The sequence below is a fragment of the Cervus canadensis genome, chromosome 28 (assembly GCF_019320065.1).
Source record: "Cervus canadensis isolate Bull #8, Minnesota chromosome 28, ASM1932006v1, whole genome shotgun sequence".
NCBI classification, from domain to species: domain Eukaryota; kingdom Metazoa; phylum Chordata; class Mammalia; order Artiodactyla; family Cervidae; genus Cervus; species Cervus canadensis.
In genome coordinates, this window is record NC_057413.1 from 31170688 (window position 1) to 31189608 (window position 18921).

Genomic DNA, 18921 nt, shown 5'->3' on the forward strand with positions numbered 1-18921 from the left:
AGATCATCAGGTAAGTCATCTTTAGGTAGATCACTCTGGCAGCAGGATGGTAAATGGATTAGAAGGAGGTAAGGCACAGACAGGAAATCATGGAGAAAACAGTAGTAAATGCCAGAGATATGGAGAGCTTGAACAAGTCAGTGATGGGATAACTGAAGAAAAGGCGACATAAGAAAACTCAAGACACAGAGCTAAACTTAAGCTTTTAAAAATCAACCAGTAATGCTCTCTTTCCAATGATCCACACCAATGTTTTCACACCCATTCTAATAGAGATGACACCCCAAAGCATCCAAAGTATTCTTACTTGGGAGACTAACACTAATTTCACAATCATAAATGTTAGACTATCTGTATTGATGGTCATATACTACATGTCTTAGAAGACTTTAAGAAAACAGCCAGATAACAAGAAGTTAATGTTTCAGGGGTATACTGTCTTGATCTGGGGAGTTCTTCTCAGCTAATGAAAAAATGTGAAAACTTGAAAGAAGTTTTAAAGATTAAAGTTGCTAATGCCAAATTAATCCAAATAGCCAAATCAGAAAAGCTTTATTGTTTAGAGAGATGATATTACAGAAAGCCGAAACATTTCAGTATACTGTTAGAGTTTCTAATTCTGTAACATAAACTTCTTTTTAATATTATCCTTTTGTAATAATATCTTAATCTACACTATTAGTGACAATTTGGATAACAGAAATACCCAAAGATGTTTACATCTTTCCCTAAAATTACATATCTAATTATTCTACCCAAAGTCATGAACCAAAGTCACATTTCTGACTTTATACTTGAGATCAACAGAAGCAATAATAATAATAGCTAAAATTCACTGAGGATTTAATATGTTCCAGGCAATATTTACATATATTAATTATTTTAAACTTCATGTATGCATACTAAGTCTCTTCAGTCGTGTCTAACTTTTGTGACCCTATGGTCTGGCTCCATAGGGCATCCACCAGGCTCCATGGGATTCTCTAGGCAAGAATACTGGAGTGGATTGCCATGCTGTCCTCCAGAGGATCTTCCCAACCCAGGAATTGAACCCGCCTCTCTAACGTCTCCTGCATTAGCAGGTGGGTTATTTTCCACTAGTGCCACCTGGGAAGCCCAATTTAATCTTCAATCCTATGAGATGGGTTATAATTATATATTTTTTTTATTAGTTGGAGGCTAATTACTTCACAACATTTCAGTGGGTTTTGTCATACATTGACATGAATCAGCCATGGAGTTACACGTATTCCCCATCCCGATCCACCCTCCCACCTCCCTCTCCACCTGATTCCTCTGGGTCTTCCCAGTGCACCAGGCCCGAGCACTTGTCTGAGATGGGTTATAATTATTACTTACATTTTTAGAGACAAGAAAACTGAGATACAGAAACGATAAGTCCATTAACCAAGGTCATGCAGCTGGTGTTAACCTGTGACGTCAGAATTCCAATTCAAACATTCCTCTCATAACCACTCCACTCTACTGCCTATCTAAAAGTGTGGTTCTTTACATTAGTATGTTTGGCTGAATTTTATAGCTTTATGCTGTTTGAAAGAGTGCTGCTGGAATCATCTTCATTTATATCACCTCCACCATGCCCTTCTGTGTAATTCTCAAAATAGTAACAATCTTCATCTGAAAATACAGATATTCTCTATGTGACAGCATGTGCATATTGTCATGCCCTTGAGCTAGCTAGTCATAAAAACTTTCAAAGATAATAACAGATTTTGTTGACAATAATAACCAGACTAGAAATCCCTCAGCCCAGACTGGGGGTGGGGGTGGAGGTCAAGTTTGCAGGCCCAGTGGGAACTTCCTCCTGATGTCTCAAGTTACTGGACACAGAGTCCATGGCTCCTGCTCCCAAAGGCAGGTGTGGCTCAAAGAAATTTAGACTCGTGGGTGTCAAAGAAATAACTGGACACCTCACTGAAGGGCAGCGGCCACCTGGCCACCTGCAGGTCCTTTGCCCTGATGTTCAGCAAGCCTTTCCCACCTGGATTAGATACTGCTTCAAGTATCAGGGAGACCCTAAGAGCCAGACTTGTGGAGAATGCCACTTTCACACTGCTTCCAGACACCTCTGTTTTAGGCCCCTCCTGGACATGGAGACTGGCTGAGATCAGACTGGACCAAGACCTGAGACACAGTCATCTTGTCTAATGACACTTGCTGGAAGCGCTCTCTGCTGCTTGTTGGTCTTCGGTAGCTCTCTTGACACTTGGCCTTTTCAAGCTCTCCCTCAGGACTTCACAGCAACTCTTAGAGCATGTAACATGCTTTTTAGCAAAGCCTTGGGCTAGAAATTATGTCTGAAATTTTGCTACTAAAAGAAAATAAGACACTCAAAATGAGCCAGTGGATGCTTCCATGAACAAATCAGTGGCTGGTAGAGAGTTCAGGGACAGTCACAAGAAAATTCATTTTTATTAGGTCACCTAAAATAAAAAAATATATAAAATACACAGGGGGATTCTGCAGATCTTCCATATACTTTCAAAGTAGCATGTTTAAAATATATTAATTTCTCCATTTATTTGGTACTTACTGAGTACCAACAGCAGAGCAATGTAGGGACAAAGAAAGAAGACTCAGTTTTCAGGAAGTTTAAAATCTGACTAAGGAGGAAGACACTTATCCAACCATCTGTTCTATGAAGCAGATAAGAGCCTGAAAGCTAATACTGTTCGTAATAGATGTTAAACTAATTACTTAAATGGATGGTGCATTTTGCTTTCTTTTCAAAGTGATGCAGTCAAAGCACCTGGTCAGGGATCAAGTTGCAGTCACTTCCTGGCTCCTTGCTTGGTCAAAAGAAAGCCACCCTTTCCTGTCATAGTAGCTGGAAAAGAGCAATCACTGTCAAAACAGTGAAAGTTATAACAGACCTGGGAATCTTGCTGGATGTTTTGCAAAAGAGAATCATTCACACTTTTACTTACCCAAAAATATATATTGAGAACCCACTGTCTTCCAGGACTTACCCCTGTGCTCTGGGGACCATGAAGTGGAAAAAACAAAAAAGAAAAAGGAAATCTCTGCTTTCTTGGAGCTTGGGTTGAGGGGATAAATAAATAAGTGCATGCTTAATGCTTCAGGGTGATAAGGACCAAAGTCCAAATAGAAGAAAGCATCACTGTGGCTAGGAAGGTTGGCCTTGGATATGGAGCTACCAAGCAGATTGTTGCCTGAGCATCAAGCCAACACTGGAAAGACAGGGTTGAAAGACGAAGAGCGGCTGACACCGATGGCATCACCTCACCTGGATCTAATCTTGCCTGAAATGAAATGTGAGCAATTCGCCTTTTTGTTTAGGTCACTTGCCAATACCCCAGTCCTTGACGCTCCCATTTCTCATTACTCCACATATAATCAAACAACCACTAAGTTCTGAAAGTATTCTTTATGTGCAGAGCCACTTTTTCATCCTCACTGCCATCCTCCCACTTCAGTCCTTCTTACACTTGTAAAATAGAGCAATAGCAGAAGGCCTCAGGGTGTCTCCCAGAGGAAGTAGTGAAAAAAGAAGGACCACTCTTTGGCTGACAAAATCCATGCAAGTCGGCCCAGGCAGTCACTTAGCATCACCTCATCTAAGAAAATGGGAGGCTCTGGCATGTGGATGCTGGGGGTTGGGAGGGAAGGTAAGCGAAGTTGGGTAACCCAGTCTTATTCCTAGGAAACTGGGATGGTGATTAACATGCAACATAGGTCCTTTTCCTGCTCAAGTGCACAATAGTCTGCAGGATGTATCTTCCCACTCCTGCCTCCCCTTACAACAAAATTCATGAGGAAAAGCATCTTTTTCTAGACAAACATGCAGCCTCTCTTCCAAAAACTGAATCCTATTAATATCACCTATAAGAAGAACGAGTGAAATCAGTCAATAGCAATGCAAATCTCCCAAAGATCAGATCTTCAGGTTTCTTAAAAGAGATCAGTAGCTCATCATGACAAAGAATAGTAAACTATGATGATTAAACATTTATTCTTATAATCTGGAAAATCGATATTATGTTTCTTAACCTTGTACCAGAGTTCAAAATAGACCATTCAACTTTCTCTAATTGGTAACTGACTCTGAGATTTGTCAATTCTACTGTGTTCTATGCCCCTCATTTTTTTTTTTTTTTTCAGAAATGTTCCCTGTAAATTTAAGAATGCAAAAAGTAATTGGTGTTTGCTCCCTTAAACTCCTTAAATGTATCTTAACTAAACTCTTCATATCCTCTTCAGTCCCTGTTGGGGGCCGCCGGGACAAGAAAGGAACCTGCAAGGCAGCTCTTCCCCTAGAGGTTGTCCCAGGGGCCCGGAATGTCCCTTTCTTCCTTCTGTCTTACTGTTGTTGGGCTTTCTATTAATTTTTGGAAATTATAATATATAGTAATAAGGCCTCGCTGGGAAATTCCAAGCCTTTTTGGAAATGCTTAAGATTGCTCTGGCTCAGGACACGACCATAAACATCAAGTCATAAAAGAAAAGGCCACAGGTATAGTTTGGCTGCTTGCTTAAAAGATTATAATGTTCTAGAATAGAAAAGAGTAGAGGTGTTTAGATTTAGAAGTAGATATACTGCTTTAGTTTACTTTCTCCTTGGTTGAAAGGGTTTTCACTATTGCTATTTCCTTGCTGCTACTTGTTCATTGTTTCCCTTTCTTTAAACAATATGGGATATCATGAGTATTTTTGTAAAGTTAGAAAATGGGGTATATAAGATTTTAATAGAAGATTTATATTAACCAGCTTTACTGCCATTATTTTACTATTAATAGAGGTGTTTTGCTGCTTTAGAGGTGTTTTTGCTGTTTAATAGTTAATTGCTGTAAATTGGGATTTTTGTGGTTTCAGGTAAAGAAAAATATCAGGTTTTTCTCATGGTACTATATTCAGAAATGTCAAACATGTTACTGTAACCCTTCCCATGTATTGTTTTATTGTCCAAAGAATTTACACTATACCTGAGATTTATGAAACATTGTTTTTGTTAGAGTGAGAATGTTAGGCCAGTGAGGCAAGAAGATTATGTACGGGATATTTAAGTATAAACCCTGTAATCGGAAACATTCTAGATGAATGCTTAGGGGAAAAATATGGGGAAAAAAATATCGACGGAAGCACAAACCAATATCTGATGTAATATGTGGTGACTTAAGGGGGAGGTAACATTCATTCTATAAAAACTGAGCTATCCTAAAAATAAAAAAAAAAAGCTACCTCTTCTACGCAACGTCTGTGTGTGTGTGTCTGTCTGTCTGTCTTCTCTCGCCGACGCCGTTCATCCTGAGGGTTCCCCTGGATCCTGCTGGGGCTGGACCCCGGCAAGTCCCTCAATTTTTTAACCCCTCACAGTGATGGAACAGTTCACACATAGAGAAGGATATGCTTGAAGTGTCAAGCTCACAGGTTTTCTTATCAGAACGTCCATGAATCAAGACAGCATTGCAGAGAAGCCTAAGAATTACTCACACACAGCAGCTGGCTAGCTTGATGACATTACACAGCTATTTATTTTTCCTTTTTATGTTGTATTACTTTTAGTGTAGCAATGTCCTTATTCTCAAGTTTTTAAATATCAAAGACACAGCAAAAGTCAAGCTACATGACAAATCTTTAATTTTTATAATCTCCAAACATTCAAATAGATATCAATAGATACGTATTGTTTTTCTTAAATCAGCCAAATCTGAGACATTTAAATATTAACAGTTGTTAAAGTATTTTCTTCTATAATAGTTTTGATTAAAATGACTTTCTCTGACTTGAATCGAATTATTGAATTCTTTTCTACTGCTAATTGGATTCCCTTTATCATATCTACTGGCCCTTAATAGAAAATCCTACCAGCCATCCCTTAGTACTATTTTAACAGGAACCAGGACCAGGGAAGGCCTCAGAGGCAGGTTAACTGCTGCTGGTTCTAAGGGTGACTGCATTCCAGTATCCTAGAAGATACTGGACACAGACTACCTCAGACACACGGAGGCGACAGTTTCACCTGGGTTCATCTGGATCAGGACAGATGTCGTTACATTTCTTGATTGCTCACATACTCAGAAATCCTGAGTAAATAATATTTGCTTTTGCATGGTAGTACATAAGAAATAGCTCAATCCCACATAACTGGATTGTCACCTAATCCAATCTGTGCCTCTCTTATAACTATTGACAGTTTTTAATTCCATCAGCAGCTCTCTCTGCCCTACCAGAGAGAACTGCGTGTCTGTTCCCTAAGACCCACAGACATATCTGCACACATAAGTATCATTCTGCCACTTCCCCACCAATTCACCATTCCTTATGTATTCATTCAGCTTAACCTTATCAAGCTCTTTGGTTGCCTGAGGATTTAAAAATGTTAAAATAAAAAACTAATTACAACCTTGAGAGGTGCAGGTGGCACCTGATCTGTGTCTCAAGGCAGCAGGTCACTCCTGTAATTCATCTAAACAGCAATATCATGCTTACTTCTAAACTCCAGAGAAACTGTCTATTGAGTCCTTAACACTGTAAGTAGTGAGGTGATGCTGAAATGAGGATGTGGGAACACAAGGTCTAAGCCACAGCATTATATGGCTACTGAGGTTATTTAAACTGCCACAGATTCAAAATAAGGTGGATTCTTATTTGGAATAAGCCCCTTCCTCCCACAGTGGTCCAGTGAACATGCAGCATAAAAACCTCTTCTCTTCAGGTGACAGCAACCAAGGCGAGTGATGGAACCACAAGTGATACATTATCAAAGCCACATCTCAGTAAAACGTGGGTGTGCATATGTTCTCAGTTGCTCAGTCACGTCTGACTCTTTGTGACCCTGTAGACTGAAGCCCACCAGGCTTCTCTATCCATGGGATTCTCCGGGCAAGAATACTGGAATGGGCTGCCATTTCATCCTCCAGGGGATCTTCCCGACCCTGGGATCGAACTCATGTCTCCTGAGTCTCCTGCATTGGGAGGCGGGTTCTTTACCACTGTGCCACCTGGGAAGCCCTCAATAAAACTTAGGAACAGACAAATTTAAATATCTGATAAACCATTTATCATATCACTAAAGTGACACATCTGAAAATATTATATTTGCCAGTTAAAAAAGCAAAGATTTTTCATGTTTCTTTCTATAAGTTAGGTATAACTAACACATCCTCCATGAGTATCATATCCTGGCATACTACTGAGTAAAAACTTAATAAAATCCATATTCTGGGAGGATATACCTTTTTTCCTCTTTTTTTTTAATTGTGATTAACAGCCTTGGAGGAATTTTTTTTAAAATTTGCCCATGAAATGGGTATATATTTTTAAATAAGAATTATTTAGCTTAAATTATAAAGCTTTTAACTTCAAACCGCTTAAAATGTTAAGTACTTTCTGTTTCAATTCTATTTCAAATCAGTACATTGAAAATACCCATTACCTGGAACCAAGGAGAATATTTTTACTATTTATTGTGAGCCAGACTCCCTACTTTATTATCAAAAAGGGAAATTTCCAACGAACCAGAAAGAAAATTTATTTTAAAGCAACAACCAAACTAAGCATATTTATTATCACACAAGATTATATTTTTACCTGCCAGATATGTACAATCTCTATGTCAAAGCAATATTTTCAAAGAGTTAAAAACATAGCATATACAAATATAGAACAAATGTATGCTAAAGATTTATAAACTCATTAATGCCTAGTCCAGTAAAAGAGTATTTTGAGAAACTAGGAATTTACAAGCATTTCTAGAGGAAGCTTAGAATGATATTGCTAGGTTACATAAAGGCTGACCAATGCTCTACAGGGCAATACAACCTTTGTAGTTATCATGTGTACCTGGTGGAAAAAGAAATCATCAATTGTAATGTCCAAACTCTAATCAAATACTAAATGACCAAGTCAGACATAAGTGCATTCTTCTAGATACTTAAACAATCATGTATGTCTATTAAATAATTTTCCTGCATAATGTCAAAAGATCATGCTATCATAATATCTTTACTTTTATTTATTTTGTACTGGAGTACAGTTGATTTACAAAGCATTGATTTTTGCTTAACTTAAAAGTTGTGTATAATTGTTCTTAGCGTATTGACTTTATGCCACAGAACTCGAACTGGGAAAATCAAGTATGATATTTTGAAAGAATGTATTACATATGGTCTAATGCCATTCAGAAAGGGGCAGACATAAGTAATTCAGTTTTTAAAGTTATCCAACATTGTGCAAAAGACACTGAAAGCAATCAGCGCCACAGGTGGCAGATGGAGTGGGAGCACTTCAGAAGTTACTCTAAAGAACTCCAGATGTTGAAGCCAAGCCTTTAAGGGCTCTCAAATGTAAGTAGGGAGAAGATCTAGAGGTTAATTTCATACTTGCTTTTCAGTATTTAAATCAGAATTACAGGTAAACCCTGGCTCTATTCATTCCAAATTGTTTGAGCTCTTTCAAACATTTTTTTTTTTCATTTATTTTTATTAGTTGGAGGCTAATTACTTTACAATATTGTAGTGGGTTTTGCCATACATTGACATGAATCAGCCATGGATTTAAGTATACTTACATACTGAAATTCTGATTTTGGTTTCAAGGGAAATATTCAAGGTAAAACTTGCTCAGTTAATTGGGATTTTTGTTACTGAGAATGTCCTTTATTTAGTACTTTTGAATGTTTCTTTTTACTAATGGATTCCTGATTTGGTGCACTTCCCTTGTGGCTCTGTTGGTAAAGAATCTACCTGCAAAGCGGAAGACCTGGGTTCAATCCCTGGGCTGGGAAGATGCCCTGGAGAAGGGAAAGGCTACCCATTCCAGTATTCTGGCCTGGAGAATTCTATGAACTCTATAGTCCACGGGGTTGCAAAGAGCTGGACACGATTGAGCAACTTTCCTTCCTTCCTTCCTTCCTTCCTTCCTTCCTGATTTGGTTGATTTACTCAAAGGAGCAGATTTTCTTGAGCTCCAGTCTTGTCCCCAGAACAGGTTTTCAGGGATGGTAGGGTCACTGGTAATCTGCCCTTAGTCCTTAGAGTCATTATGTTTGTTTGCTTAAAGAGTCTCTCCAAACTGCATAAGCTTCAGGGCCCCCCCCAAGCATAGTTCTAGCCTTGCCTGTCACCCCATGTTGATAGTCACATGGACTCAGTAAGTTTTTTGTTTTTTTTGAGGAAAAAAGTGCCACTGTTTTCCTTAAATTTAAAAAATATCCTGACCTCCGTATTTCTGGGAAGTTTATTCAAATATGATTTTTTTTTAAAGTCTGTTTACTAGTTTTTTGATTCTTTCCAAAAAGATTGATCTTCGTTGCTTTCTACGCTTCTGTCCGTATCCCATGCTCTCTTTTCTCAACACATTTCACCACATCACGAACGGATTTCCTGTTCACTTGTTCCAGGGGCACGTCCTCTGACAGGCTCGCTTCCTAAACCAAGGAACATATTACATATGGTCTAATGCCTTTCAGAAATGGGCAGTCTTAAATAATTCAATCTAAATATGCAACCAAAATACTGACATTTTCCTATTCAGATTATATCTCTTCTTCCTCCCTAAAGATAAGGAAATTCATAAAGAAAGAGTAGATTCACAGGGATAATCCTGATTAATCTGGAGGAGCAGACTCACTTCAGATAAACATTAAGCACACCATGAGACCAAAAGAAGCCTGCACCAGCTGAAACATTAGCAGGATTTCAGTCCATACTCTCCACGGTGAAGACTCCTTTATGAACTACACAGTCACAGCACACATAGCATGACCTGAGACTGATGGTAAGACTTAGCAGTAAAGTATGTGATGGCACTTAGCAAATAATCACACAGGATCTGTGCCCACTGAAATCATAAAGAGTTCTGAAAACAATATCCTCAAGAAGGCACATGTGATAAACACACTATTAGACATTCACCTAAATTCTCGTGATTTTATACTTCTTAGCAGTTGCAGCATTATCTTCAGTTCCTCCATTCTGCTTGCATTTACCTTTATACCAAATTCTTCAGGTTAATCATATTATTGGGTTAGGATAATTCATACAATGTGTCTCACTATTATTCTATCCATATTGTTTTTATTTCAAAATAATAATATTGTGTGATAATTTCTATTAGAGGAATATAATAATAAACTTTCATTAAAGATGATACAATAACACTTTAGCACATAAGGAAGCCAACCCTCCAGTGAAGAAAGGATTCAAATCTGGTACAAATCTTCAAACTGAGGTGCTAATACATTTGTTGCTTAGATCAAGCATTAGGTATCACATGAAGATCACAGGTTTGTTTTCTACGTTAGCCAACAACCCTCAATGATGGGCAGAGACCTCTCACACATATGCAGGAGTTAAGAGAAGAGATACTGATGGATAAATACAAATCCTGATTATCACTCCTAAAACAGTCATTCAAATTGTATGCCCCACCTGTCGTGGGCCAGAATATATCTTTTTTTCCCCTCATAACAAGGATACTTTTGACAGGGGAAGGAAACAAAATGAAGATTCTAGAGAAAATTACAAGTTGGAGTTGAGTGGGTCATACTCATTAAATTGAATCCCTTCGTCTATAAATGTCATCATTCATGTTAAATAATCACCATCAACAGCAATTGAAATGTCTAACACATGCTTCAGTTCTTTTTCTTTTCAGTGGGGAATAGGGTTAGGGAGGAGAGCAACTTCTAGGAAAATAATTCAACTGTAAATTAACTTCCAATTGTGTTGTTCCTTAATAGGAAAGACTACCATTACTCCTCAAAGTGATATGTGATCCAGGAAACAAATTTACAACACTAAATATGCAATCAAAATATTGACATTTTCTTATACAGATTATACCTCTTCTTCTTCTCCTCCCCCTTTCCCCAAAGATCTGGAAATTCACAAAGAAATAGTAGATTCACAGGAATAATCCTAAAGCAGAGAGCTACTGCCTTCTTACACTTGTGGCTCATAGTGGGAAGTAAGTGAACCAACCACTGTCTTCACATCTTCTCACAAACAGGACTCTAACTTGAGATCTATATCCTAACTTTCCTCTTCAGTTCCATTTAAGAGGAGAGCCCCACGTGAATAACACTTTCATCTTGACTAAGTACAGAAAGTTCTAGAAGGCAAACCAAGTAGAGGTAGATGATTTTTAAATATGAAGTCCTAGGTCAAAATTTGGAGATGCTGCCCATTCAACTTGCTTTATCTTCAAAAAGACATATATATATATATGTGTGTGTGTGTGTTTTATCTTCAAAAAGGCAGAGATTGTATATATTTGTGTGTGTGTTTTATCTTCAAAAAAGCAGAGACTGTATATATTTATGTGTGTGTGTGTTTTATCTTTAAAAAGGCAGAGATTGTATATATTTGTGTGTGTATGTTTTATCTTCAAAAAGGCAGAGATTGTATATATTTGTGTGTGTGTGTGTGTGTGTGCATACATACATAACATCCATGGTTTTGGGTCTTTAGAAACATTACTCTCTCCATGCAGACTTTTCCTGACTTAAAAATTCCCATTAATTGTAAAGATTCATTTCAAAACATGGGTAATTTCTGAGATGCCAAATGTTTCAAGCAAGTCTTATATCTTGAGAGGATGTCTTATGCCAGAATCTCACCCAGGCTGACCCCTCTGTATGATTTACTACTGAGAACAAGTTGTAAACGGAACAAACATGTCTCTGGATCCTTTGGAGGGAAAGATCTGTACCTTTTTAAAATTTACATACAGCTATCACTATTTTCTTATTAAGGCTCAAGAATATTTCATTTTTGTTAGTTTTAAAATCCTGTCTGAAAGGATTACTTGAGTTCTTAAAATACTTCTTAGGAATAAAAAGGTTAGCCATCAAAAGCCTTAAGCAATGCTGATGTTTATGATTTCTTCTTTATAAGCCTAAATCCCACCCTGGTGGCAAACTCCTTTTTAGAATTTCTCAAATGATGGGACAGGACTGAAAAAAAAAAAAAAACCCTCTACCTTGACTTAAGTAATAACAAACTTCAAATACATGCTTGAAACACCTTGCTTGTATATAAATCTACATATACAAACAAACACCTCCCAAACATTCTAGAGTTAAGGAAAAACCCAATTGATCCAATTAGCTAATATGGATTATAATGAGATCCACTGGCCTTTGAAGCTATGGTTACAAAGGATACTGTCAAATGCGATTACCAAGAAATTATCACTTTGTTTAGTCTCTATGAACCTTTAAGTCTGCAAAGCCATTTAAATATATACTTCACACTTGATCAACTGTAACAGCCATCTGTTTGGTAATCAAGGATTTTAACTATAGAATCTCAAATGTTCTTAACAATGCAGATTTACATAGGTACTTTTAATTCACTGAACTTTAAACAGGAGTACCAAATACATCTAAATAAAACAGGCTGAAAAGTTAAAAGTAGCAATGATATTTGAAGAGTCAGCCAGAGACCCAGGTGGCCTGAGCTAGGAGACACAGCCAACTCAGAAAGGGATATCTGCCTGGCTACTCAGACGCGGAGCACCTCAGAGCAAGTGACTGTTAAAAAGATGCTCAGTAAGAAGAACATTATACCTCTGTGGATTTCAGGGGACAAAACACAAACAGAAAAAATAAATATACAAACAACTGATCTTGCCAGTATCTTGTAATCACAACTAAAGGAACAAGAAAGGCAGCTCAGAACTCCGCTTAGCTTACAAGGGAAGGACTGTTGAAGCTGTTTCCTTTAAGTAAGAGTGACCTCCAGTGACTTTTTAATTGCACCTCAGGGTACTGCATTAAATTATTCTACAATTCTTTCACACTAGCAAATCATTCAGTACTAGTCATTTTTAAGTTCTCAGCAAAGTGACAAAGTGACTGCAGGACCTACGGATTTCATGTAAATGCCCCCATTTTAATTAACTCATGGAAGTTGTACACAAAGATAATTAAAATTGTGTCTGAAACACAGGGCAGTATTTGCTAACACTCATTTTTAGGAGCGACTCACATAATATGGCATTAAATGAGCCATAAATACTAAATGAGGACAGCACAAAAGTATCACAGACTGGATATATGGATGAATGCTGGAAGTGTCACTGTATTTGTACAAAACGCTTTTCACTTTAGTACAAACTTCACTGTGAGCGCAGAGTTGTTTCCCCTCCCCCACTCCAGCTAAATCTGGATATCCAGAAACAAGGTCAGTTTCTAAGCATGCCTACTAGCACTTTCTTGAAATGCATACTAGCTTACCTTACTCCCTACAACTTGATTTTTTAAAAATTATTCAAGGGAAGAAAAGCCCCGTGATGGAGATTTTAATCTGAATAACCCTTGGAAAACTTTTTCTGATTTTCAGATTAAAATGCCCTGAGGTCAGCTGAATCAATTTGGCTAGCATCTTCAGATCACTCAGGGTGCTAGCTCAGAACAGAGGGGTTAATACATCTTCACGGAACCAACAAAGTCAGAAACACAACAGATCACAATATACAAGCATGTACACTTGCAAACGAACCTGAAAGGCAGGTTTTACTTTTCCTTTCAGCAAAAGCCATCTACTTTGACGGGTCTATCCTTACCGGAATTCTGACTATCCAGATTCGCCATCTGAGCTCTGCTGCGGAGCCCGCCCGCCTGTGCAGCGCCGGAGTTCTCCGTGCCCGATTCTGCAGAGCCCCACCAGCAACCATCTATGCTAATACAGGACCCGGCCAGGTCGGCCAGCGATTTTCTTTCTTACATAAATCCAACAAAATGCATTGGTATTAAAAAGAAATAAATGACCACATTGGCATGATCTTCTCTCCTTTCTCTCTCTGGTCTCTGTCCGCCTCAATATTCTCATGCTAATTTTAGGTTTTACTAGAACTTGAGCTTTCTCAATGAATATTCAAAACAACAGCACAGAGACAAAATTCAGCTCACAGACAAAAAGTCAAACAGGCTTTGTGTTTCATAGACCTGACAAGTGGGAAAACCATTGTAAACCGTCCTATCCACACGTTGGGACTTTGCGATGTTTTTTCAATGCCTCATTTTCAGAAACAGGCCAGCCAATTTGTAAAATTCAATTATTATTATTTTTTAATAACACAAATTCTAAGTTGTCAGCCTAAGTTTTAAAAGACGTGCTGTACTCACAAGTATTTCCTGCTGCTAATGTACTCCAGGGCTGGGCAGCCAAAAGAAAGAGCATCCTGAGAAAGGTTCCCGCCACGGGGTCCATGCTCGAAGTCGCCGGGGCTGCCCCACCCCAAAAACCCAGGGTGTCCAGGCAGGTGCTCTGAGATGGGGTCTGCCTGCTTCCTCCCTCTCGGGGTCGCCAGCGCTTCCTCCTCAGCTCACCGCGAACCCGCGCAGCCAGCTGGGCGGGAGCCCCAACCTGCAGCCACACCCCCAGCCCAACCCCCGACCTCCACCGGCTCCGGCCGCTCTGCTAGCTCCGCGAGGCCCGGGCGCCCCTGGCGGTGGCGGGCGGAAGTGCGAGTCAGATGGTTGAAGAGCTTCAACCTGAGCTCGCTACAGAGGACGCTGGGGAGGTCGTTCTGGATCCGAGGTCCTAGTTCCTTCACCTGCAGGTTTCCCACTCTCGGCAGCTGAGCGGGTCAATGGACTTCAGTCTAAGGAGACCGAGCTTCACCATGGGGATGATGCTTGAGCACGCACAGTGATGCTAGGAGAAGTGTTTTTTGTTATTATTATTATTTTAGTTGAAAAGAAGGTTGAGCAAGTAATCAGATTTGAAGGAAATATTTGCATGTATTGAGAACTGTTGCAAAAAAAGACTGTTTTTGCTTTCTCAACTCATTTAATGATTCGTATTTTTAAAAACCCTATTATAGTAATCATTTAAAAATATGTAGAGTTATATACACAGTGTTATATATCAAAACATATTTCAATAAAGGGGAAATAAAAAATAAATAATTTTAAAAACTGCCCCACTTCTACTATAATGTAATCATTTTATTATGTGTATTCCTACTTGGAGATTTGAGAGTTATGGTCTGCAGATACAGAAAACTAAAAACTGTGCACCCTGGGAGAAGGAATCTTATTCCAAACATCATCATGGAAGTGACCTTATATTAAGGAGGTAAATTGAATACACTTAATTGATGAATGAAGAGTTTTGTATCAACTTCTGTATACTGTGTGTGTATTGCTTTTCACTCAAATTCTTCAATAACAACTCCCCAAAGCATCATACTGAAAAATAAAGCAATATAAAAGGCATCACAAATAAATAAAGATTTCAGAGTATACAGATAGAGGCCTGTTGTTCCATGGAGTCAGAAGGATTTCAAGATCCATGACTTTGAAATAAGCCTGGCAGCCTCCTCTATTTTCTGAAGAGACTGCCAGCAGGTGTAAATGAAGAAAGCATGAATGTAGCATCACTAGGGTCAACACTCTCCTAAAACTGGGACCAGACTCATAGCAATGTGCTGAGACTTATGAACAGGCTCCAGGCATTCTTGCACCATCCAAAGTGATCGGAACATGAAAGGAACTTTAGCTTTGAGCAGGGCATTATATGCCTGAACACAAAGCAGAGAAGGTGTTTCTATTATTTCTATTCTGAAACCTGAGTAAAAAACAAAAGCGGGAATAGAAAATGAAAATAACTTGGCAAGGTCACAAGAGTTTACAAGTAGAACTGCTGAGAATTTGCCCAAGTATGGAGATTCTGATCTCAACTTTCTAGATTCTCCATTCCTATTCAGGGACCCTGGGCATCATGAACTCTTCCCACCCACCCAGCCACCCCATTAATCAACAGGCCTGGGGAAACACTGACAGCAAGTCTTGCTTGAAGGGTGCATTTAGAACCTTGAAAAAAGCCACAAGCAGTAGAATGACCTGCATTCATTAAACACACATGTTTTCAGTACCTACTACATATCCCAAGACCTGAATATTTTATTTCTAATTTTAAAATAAAGTAATGATTTACATTAAGTGTTCATTATTTTTTAAAGCCTATACACCAGTCTGTGTGTTTCTGTGTGTTCTAAATAGAGGGTCACAGCATCCCTTTGAAGCAAATATTATATACCCATTTAATGGATAGGCAGACTAACATCAGAGAGTTTAAAGGATGTGTCACAAAGCAAGCCAGACTTAAAACCAGATCAGCTGAGCTCTGAAACCCCTTCTCATGGGCCCTAAGGTGTCTGAAACAGAAAAGCTGTCACCTGTGAAAACATTTAATCTTTAACAGGAAATCCATTTAAAATGGGTTAGTAGGCACCTCAATAATTGATGTCAATTAAAACCAAAAAGGGCAATGCTGCTAAATTACTTGAGCAGACATTCGGGATGGAGTTTCACAAATAAGAGATGAAACAATATACAAGAGATTGAGACTTGCAGGCAGATGCCCTTGTGCCGGGAGCCAACACACGAGACCCTACCCCTAAAAAGGCCATAGGGGAGAAAACCTGACGGGCAAGGCAGATCAGGTTTTCAGGGGTTTCAAAAAAGTCACCTCACGAGACCCTACCCCTAACAAGGCCGTAAGGGAGAAAACCTGACCGGCAAGGCAGATCAGGTTTTCAGGGGTTTCAAAAAGGCCAGCTCACGAGATCCCACCCATGACAAGGTCACGAGGAGAAAGCCTGACAGGCAAGGCAGATCAGGTTTTCAGGGATTTCGAAAAGCTGCCCCCGGCTCTCACCTTAAAGATGATATCTGTCTTTCTGATGCCTGCCTCAATGGACTACTCCCTAATTTCTCTGACACAGGCAGGAAGGCCTTCCCCATCTCTTCCCAAATAAGAATCAATTTAGAACTTTAATCAATAAGTTTCCCAGGTGGTGGTATTTTATGAGATTATTCAGGGTGAAAAGAGTGTTTTAATTTAAACTCCTTTGCTGGTAGTTTGTTAGCCAAATGCATTTATGCGCTTGGTACTAATATGCATGATTGCTTCTAATATCCTAATCATAAAATAGCATAAAGAACCTGATTATATAAAAGCCCTAATAGACATAGAGCTCTTTTAAGGGGTAAAGGAGTCCTATTAGAAAACATAAGAAAAATTATTCTATAGGTGGTTATTGGGTTGTGATTTGCTTGCTGTGTTTATGCTTGCTGTATTTTTGCCTTTAATGTGCTAAGGTTGTGTTATAAAAACCATTGTTAATATAGTTAAAGATCTAGAGAAATAAGAACTTAGCCCTAGTGTGGTAACAATGAGATGGTTGTTAATTGTCAGCCAGGAGTGCTAGGCAGAAGCTGCCTCACCAAAGTCGCAGAGTCTGTATGGGATAAACCTCTTAAATAAATGCAACTGACAACTTTTGCAGAAAGATTAATTTTTGTATTAACAAGAATATAATTCTACTCTGTACTATTGCCCTATGAGACTACTACCTTTTAGTTAAGGTCACCATAGAAACAGAAGATAGGTTTACATTCACCTGACCTGCATAAAATGTTAATAGGCCCCAAGGCCAGAAGATAATGTACAAGACCCTCATAAACAAAGAAGTATGCAGAAAACACCCTGGTTTCATGAAGGACAAGCTGACGTAATGTTAAACTATCTTCCCCTTAGAAATGTACTAACTTAGGGTATAAAAGCTATGGTAAAAAATACAGCATGGCCAGACTCTGCCAGACTCTCTGCACCCGCGACTGGTCACTCTCTCTCTCTCTCTCTCCCTTGCAGACTTGGCCCTATCAAGGCTGGTCTCACGTGTCTTCTCTCTCTCTCTCACCGACGCTGTTCATCCTGAGGGTACCCCCTGGATCCTGCCGAGGCTGGACCCCGGCACCCTTGTGCAGTGTACAACATCGATCTCTGGACAGACATCAGCTCTGGAGCCATTGCATGACCTTCTAAGATAAGGGCAGCCCTAAGTGAGGAAGGTTGAAAGCAGTGCCCAAAGCCGGGACTTGCTAGAAGACAGCTGATGTAAAACTCCTGGTTTTACCCTTTAGAGCTGCCTTCTTTAGTCGGGTTTCCCCAGTGGCTCAAACATAAAGAATCTGTCTGCAATGCAGGAGACTCAGCTTTGATTCCTAGGTCAGGAAGATCCACTGGAGAGGGGAATGGCAATCTACTCCAGTGTTCTTGCCTAGAGAACCCCACGGGCAGAGCATCCTGGTGGGCTACAGTCCATGGGGTCCCAAAGAGTGGTACACGACTAAGCAACTAACACTTTCTTTAGTTGGAGACTTTGTGGCTTCACTTTTCTTGTTTGTAAAATGGTGATGATAACCAACCACAGAACCATTGTGAAATTACAGCTATGAAACCCCCATGAAGTGCTGCAGCCTACTGAGCATTCCATATACCAGCCGCACAGCTGCCCTGGGAGCTGATACCCGCCTGTGAGACCCTCTCCAAGGCAAACCACTCAATATCACGGAAATCATTATAGGGGACTGGAATGCAAAAGTAGGAAATCAAGAAACACTTGGAGTAAAAGGCAAATTTGGCCTTGGAGTACAGAATGAAGCAGGGCAAAGGCTAATATTGAGTTCTGCCAAGAGAACGCACTGGTCTTAGCAAACACCCGCTTCCAACAACACAAGAGAAGACTCTACATGTGGACATCACCAATTGGTCAACACCGAAATCAGATTGATTATATTCTTTGCAGCCAAAGATGGAGAAGCTCTGTACAGTCAGCAAAAACAAAACCGGGAGCTGACTCAGGCTCAGAACATGAACTCCTTACTGCCAAATTCAGACTGAAATTGAAGAAAGTGGAGAAAACCACTAGACCATTCAGGTATGACCTAAATCAAATCCCTTATGACTATACAGTGGAAGTGAGAAATAGATTTAAGGGACTAGATCTGATGAGTGCCTGATGAACTATGGATGGAGGTTCGGGACATTGTACAGGAGACAGGAATCAAGACAATCCCCAAGAAAAAGAAATGCAAGAAAGCAAAATGGCTGTCTGAGAAGGTGTTACAAATAGCTGTGAAAA

At 39.3% G+C, this 18921-nt stretch overlaps 1 protein-coding gene across 1 annotated transcript in view; it reads right to left on the bottom strand.

The window, feature by feature from the left end:
* LOC122430107 (contactin-associated protein-like 3) overlaps positions 1-14338 on the bottom strand; it is a 191998-nt gene extending 177660 nt beyond the window's left edge. The window contains exon 1 of the mRNA XM_043450906.1: positions 14114-14338. Coding sequence (XP_043306841.1) covers positions 14114-14198 — 85 coding nt within the window. The 5' untranslated portion in view covers positions 14199-14338. The remainder of the gene's footprint in view (positions 1-14113) is intronic.
* Positions 14339-18921: the final 4583 nt, after the last annotated feature.